Source organism: Tachysurus fulvidraco, chromosome 3, assembly GCF_022655615.1.
Source record: "Tachysurus fulvidraco isolate hzauxx_2018 chromosome 3, HZAU_PFXX_2.0, whole genome shotgun sequence".
Classification (NCBI taxonomy): domain Eukaryota; kingdom Metazoa; phylum Chordata; class Actinopteri; order Siluriformes; family Bagridae; genus Tachysurus; species Tachysurus fulvidraco.
In genome coordinates, this window is record NC_062520.1 from 2,580,321 (window position 1) to 2,585,320 (window position 5,000).

The 5,000-nt window shown below is 43.9% G+C and overlaps 1 protein-coding gene across 6 annotated transcripts in view; it reads left to right on the forward strand.

Annotated features, from left to right (window-relative positions):
* The window catches only part of arhgap29a (Rho GTPase activating protein 29a), a 55,459-nt gene that overhangs the window by 50,446 nt on the left and 13 nt on the right, over nt 1–5,000 (forward strand). For 5 of the 6 annotated variants that reach the window (XM_047811190.1, XM_047811191.1, XM_047811189.1 and 2 more), the window contains 8 exons: nt 330–428; nt 1,873–2,036; nt 2,124–2,312; nt 2,400–2,537; nt 2,631–2,863; nt 2,974–3,271; nt 3,434–3,548; nt 3,668–5,000. The exon at nt 3,668–5,000 is cut by the window's right edge and continues 13 nt beyond it. In XM_047811190.1, coding sequence (XP_047667146.1) covers nt 330–428; nt 1,873–2,036; nt 2,124–2,312; nt 2,400–2,537; nt 2,631–2,863; nt 2,974–3,271; nt 3,434–3,548; nt 3,668–4,536 — 2,105 coding nt within the window. In that variant the 3' untranslated portion in view covers nt 4,537–5,000. The remainder of the gene's footprint in view (nt 1–329; nt 429–1,872; nt 2,037–2,123; nt 2,313–2,399; nt 2,538–2,630; nt 2,864–2,973; nt 3,272–3,433; nt 3,549–3,667) is intronic. The other variant, XM_047811192.1, reaches the window with a different exon arrangement.

Here is a 5,000-nt window from a genome sequence, read left to right on the forward strand (position 1 = left end):
GTGTGTGTGTGTGTGTGTGTGTGTGTGTGTGTGTGCATCATTAACATCGTTCGAGAGGAGCTTTGGCTGAGGCTGATCAGCGACCAGAGGTGTGAACGGGTTTCGGGCGGGACTCGGCTCAGGTCGCATGTCATGACTTCCCACATGTACACACTTCTCTAGAGAGGTCTTAAAAGGCCCAGGTTGGACTTTACACTTCAGATCAGATCAGATGTTTCGAGAACTGGGAGAGCCGAAAGTGAAAGCAGGACGGCTCTCAGAGCAGGAACCGTGCATGGTCAGTGTGGCAGTCATGAAGCTCATAGCTGTACTTTTCTGTCCCGCTGTAGGAGATTTTAAAAGGAGACTTCCCAGGACACCTTCTACTGGGACGATGTCTTCAGCAGACGACCTGGACGAGAGAGAGCCGCCTTCACCTTCTGATACCGGTAACCTTAATTCTTTTACACAAGAAATATTATTTACTTCAAGTTTAATTAAGCTTTTATTCCAATTACTTTAATATTATTTTATTTTTTTCATTAATTTAATATTATTTTAAATTTTCATTAATTTTGTATTTAATGTTTATGATAAAAGAACCAACGCTAAAAATCTAGTCTTTGGATTTTAGGATGAATATATGATTTTTTTTTGTCAGAGTGAAGAAGCTTAGAAGGGAAAAGATTTTACAGTAAAGTTCATTAAAAATAATGTCTTTATTGTTTAATCGAGAAAACAACATGCGATTTAAATCTGATTAAAATATTTTATTATCGTATCGATTTTAAGTCTGAAAACGATTAAGGTTTCATATTTTTGTTCTAAAGTATCTAAGGAATTAAAAATATAACATTTGATGAATGCAGATGGAAGGTAAAGTTTTCCCTTTAATAATAGAATGAGGAATTTAATAATATCGATATCACCGAAAGCTCCCTTGGTGCTTGCAGTGCATTCTGGGTAATACACACAGACTTTCTGTAGTTATAGCACAGCCTGTATATAATGCATTATAACTAGCAGTAAAGATACTATAGCAGAAACTTGCATTACAATTAATTAATACCAGTAATGCAATAGAAGAGCCTGTCTTGTAATGCATTATAACTAGCAGTAGCCTGGATTATAACGCTTTTTTACTATAGCAGAAACTGTGTTATAGTGCATTATAGCCATTATAGTATCGTACATGCAATAGCAGAGCCTGTCTTATAACGCATTATAACTAGCAGTAGCCTGGATTATAACGCTTTTTTTTACTATAGCAGAAACTGTACTATAGTGCATTATAGCCATTATAGTATTGTACATGTACTGTAATAGCAGAGCCTGGATTATAGCGCATTATAACTAGCACTACAGATGCTACAGCAGAGACAGTGTTATAAAGCATTATAGTGCAGTATTACTGTTTTGCAGTGTTTCTCTACGACAGATACAGATATTATAACCCTTTCTGTAAAGTGACATTACGAAGGTATTTGAACACACGCTTAATAAGTGCTTATGAACATTTATACAGGTTCTTACTGGGAATTATATATAAAAAAAAAACGTTTTAAAGCTGTATTACTGATTTTATTCCATGCTTGCGGTGCATTATGAGTGTTTATTAAAGGCAGAGATGCTCACTGTGTAGCAGTATAACATTTAAGATGTTTGTAAAATTGCATTGACAGTTTCTATTGATCAGTTTGAGTCCTGCCGTGCAGTGAGAATACTCTCGCATGGAGCCGTGTCTTTGATTACTGCACAGCGTTGTGAAGTAACAGAATGTCTGGAATGTTAATACAATGTTAAGAATGTGGACTGCACTTTAGCCATCAGCATGCTTGTATCTCCTGTGCCGAGCTAAATCGTGTGTGTGTGTGTGTGTGTGTGTGTGTGTAGGTTTGAGTGAGATGGTGACGGAAACGGCGAGTTCTCCCGGACCTTTCAGGAACACACAGATGTCCAAGGCGGCGCAGACCCACAAGCTGAGGAAACTGCGTGCTCCATCCAAGTGCAGGGAATGTGACAGTCTGGTGGTGTTTCACGGTGCAGAGTGTGAGGAGGTGAGCGCTTCTGTCTACCACAGAGCTTCTGTCAGGTTCATTTAGACTCAGGTATTTAATATGAAACGCTCTCTGCCTCTTGCTCAGTGCTCGCTGGCCTGCCATAAGAAGTGTTTAGAGACGTTGGCCATCCAGTGTGGTCATAAGAAGCTGCAGGGAAAACTGCATCTGTTTGCAGTGGACTTCGCCCAGGCAGCGAGGAACAGCCCTGACGGAATCCCGTTCATCATCAAGAAGTGCACTTCAGAGATCGAGAACAGGGCTCTGGGCATTAAGGTACGCTCATCTGTACTCTTTAGCTCTAAGTGTTTACCCTCAGGTTATATACATGACGGATGTTTACATCCTGCGTCTATTTTGTAGGGAATCTACAGGGTGAATGGAGCCAAGTCACGTGTGGAGAAACTGTGCCAAGCTTTCGAGAACGGGAAAGATTTGGTAGAGCTCTCTGATCTGTATCCTCACGACATCAGCAACGTGCTCAAACTCTACCTGCGACAGGTAAACCTCCATACGTCAAGACGAGGGAGTGCAAACTTTTGCTCTTAACTATGTAACACTGTGCACCGACAAATCTTTGTTTTGTTCTGACAGCTTCCCGAGCCTCTCATCCTCTTCCGTTACTATAACGACTTCATCGGCCTGGCGAAGGAGAGTCAGAGCATCATCATGGAGGAGGTGGAGGCGGCTCGAGGCGGTTCATCCGCCGATCCTGCTCAGATCAGCGTCGAGCTCAAACGCGTCCTCTTCAAAATGAAAGACCTTCTGAAGCAGCTGCCTTCTGCACATCACAAAACCCTACAGTTCCTCATGCAGCACCTGCACAGGTGAGATACTGAGACACACACACATATACCGTTCGAGGATTTTTACGCTTATTTGTTTATTTATTTATTGCTCAGCTTTATAACTCATCTGCTCACCTCGTGTTGTTCAGAGTAACCGAGAAAGCAGACGAGAACAAAATGACCGCCAGTAACCTGGGCATCATCTTCGGCCCGACGCTGATCAAGCCACGACAGACGGATGCCGAGGTGTCGCTCTCTTCACTGGTGGATTATCCGTACCAGGCGCTGATCGTCGAGCTGCTCATCAGGCATTATGAGCTGATCTTCGACACTCCCATCAGCCCGATGGAAGAGAGCTCGCCTCTGCCTATCAAATCCCGCTTCACCTCTCAGGAGAAGGAACAGCGTCTGAACCGCCACTCTAGATCCCTGATGGACATTAAAGAGGTGTGTGGAGTTTATAATAATATATAATACCGACCGAATCCGCAGTGCAAATGAAGCTTAACGACTGTCTCAGAAACCACACCTCCTTCATCGAGAGCAAATAAACCTGTTGTGTGTTTGTGAGTCTGACCGGCTGGATTGTGTGTTTTCTGTGTGTTTCAGCAGCACCACAGTGCTAAGGCTTATAAAAGGCACTCATCTGTTATTCCCTCTACACACCTACTGGAGGAGGTGAAAGAGGTGAAAGCAATGCCTGATGGGACAGATTTTGCTCCGGGTCAGTATTATTAACAACAAGTATTATTAATAATCGGTATGGTGCACTGTAACAATAAGAATAGAATAAATATTTATTTTGAGAACGACGATGCTAATCTTCTGTCCCTTTTCCCGTAGCCGAACCTGAGAGCATGAACGGCGTGCTGTCATCGAGCGTACCTGAAGTGCGGAACTCACCCCGACTGGTCAGACAGGGCCACGTCAGCAGAGTGCAGCTTCGGCCACGTCCCAAACCGGGCGCGCGCCCTGTTAGCATGCCTCCTGAGCGGTTTCTGAACGCCCGCAACTCCGCTGCCGACCCCTCGGTCGTGAAAAGTCACGACCCTGCCATCAAAGAGGCTTCAGAAGAGGAGAAACCCAAAGACAGAGCTGCTAATCATTACAGGAACATGTATATAGACACTCACACGCTGCGCAGGACTTGGGATAAACAGTATAAAACCTACGGCATCACTCCTCGCACGGCCATGATCGTCGCCAAACTCCCTGGAGAGACGGAAATAAGTCACGTCACGCTTACTTCCACCTCATCCTCGCCGTCGTGTAACAACGCTAACAGCAGCACTTGCATTAGCAAGACAGATGTGGTCGACTACGGTCGTGTCCAGAACGCCTTCAGACCCCCTCGCACCCTTCGTCCTCCGCCGGGGACTTTCTACAAACCGCCAGGGAACCGGGACAAAGTTTTAGCTCTAGATCAAATGTTAGCGCAAGATCAGACTTTATCAAAAAAAGCATCAGAGGACAAAAGTCCTACCGCGGAAGAAGACGTGACAAACGCTAACAGCATGGAGGATGAGGAAGACGACGAGGACGACGAGGTGGAGGAAGGAGTAGACGAGGACGAGTTTGGCCTGGAGGTCTCCGTGGACGAAGATCCTTCTCAAGACCCCGAGCTCAGTCCAATCCAGACCAAACCGGTTTACCCCAGACTGCGAGCGAAACACATGCAGGACTTTGAGAACCGAGAAGCCCACTTCGTATGAGAACTCTAAACACACGTACCGTATAAAGAGGATTTTACGAACTCAAGCGCCTCGAGGACACGTTTTTATACACACACATATATGTATTATAAGCTTTATATATATTAATATATTACTCCTCGTGTTTGGAGACGGCAGCTTGTGACGACGGAACAAGCTCAAAAGCCAGTATTAATACAGGATGCACTTAGTTTTCTTACGCCACGTCGATTTAGCTTTTTTTTTTTTTTATATATATGGACAACAAAGAAATGGACCTGAAGCAGATGTTTTAAGGAGATTCGCAGTCATGAGAAACAGACACATACTCCTGCATCCGGTATAAACTGTGTTAAAGACGCCGATAGCGGGACTCCAGTGTCATTGTGCAATTTCACTTTTTTTTTTATCATTGTCGTTGTACCGAACCTTTAATATATGCATGTTACAGTGTATTATGTACCTTTTTACACCAAAAACAAGTT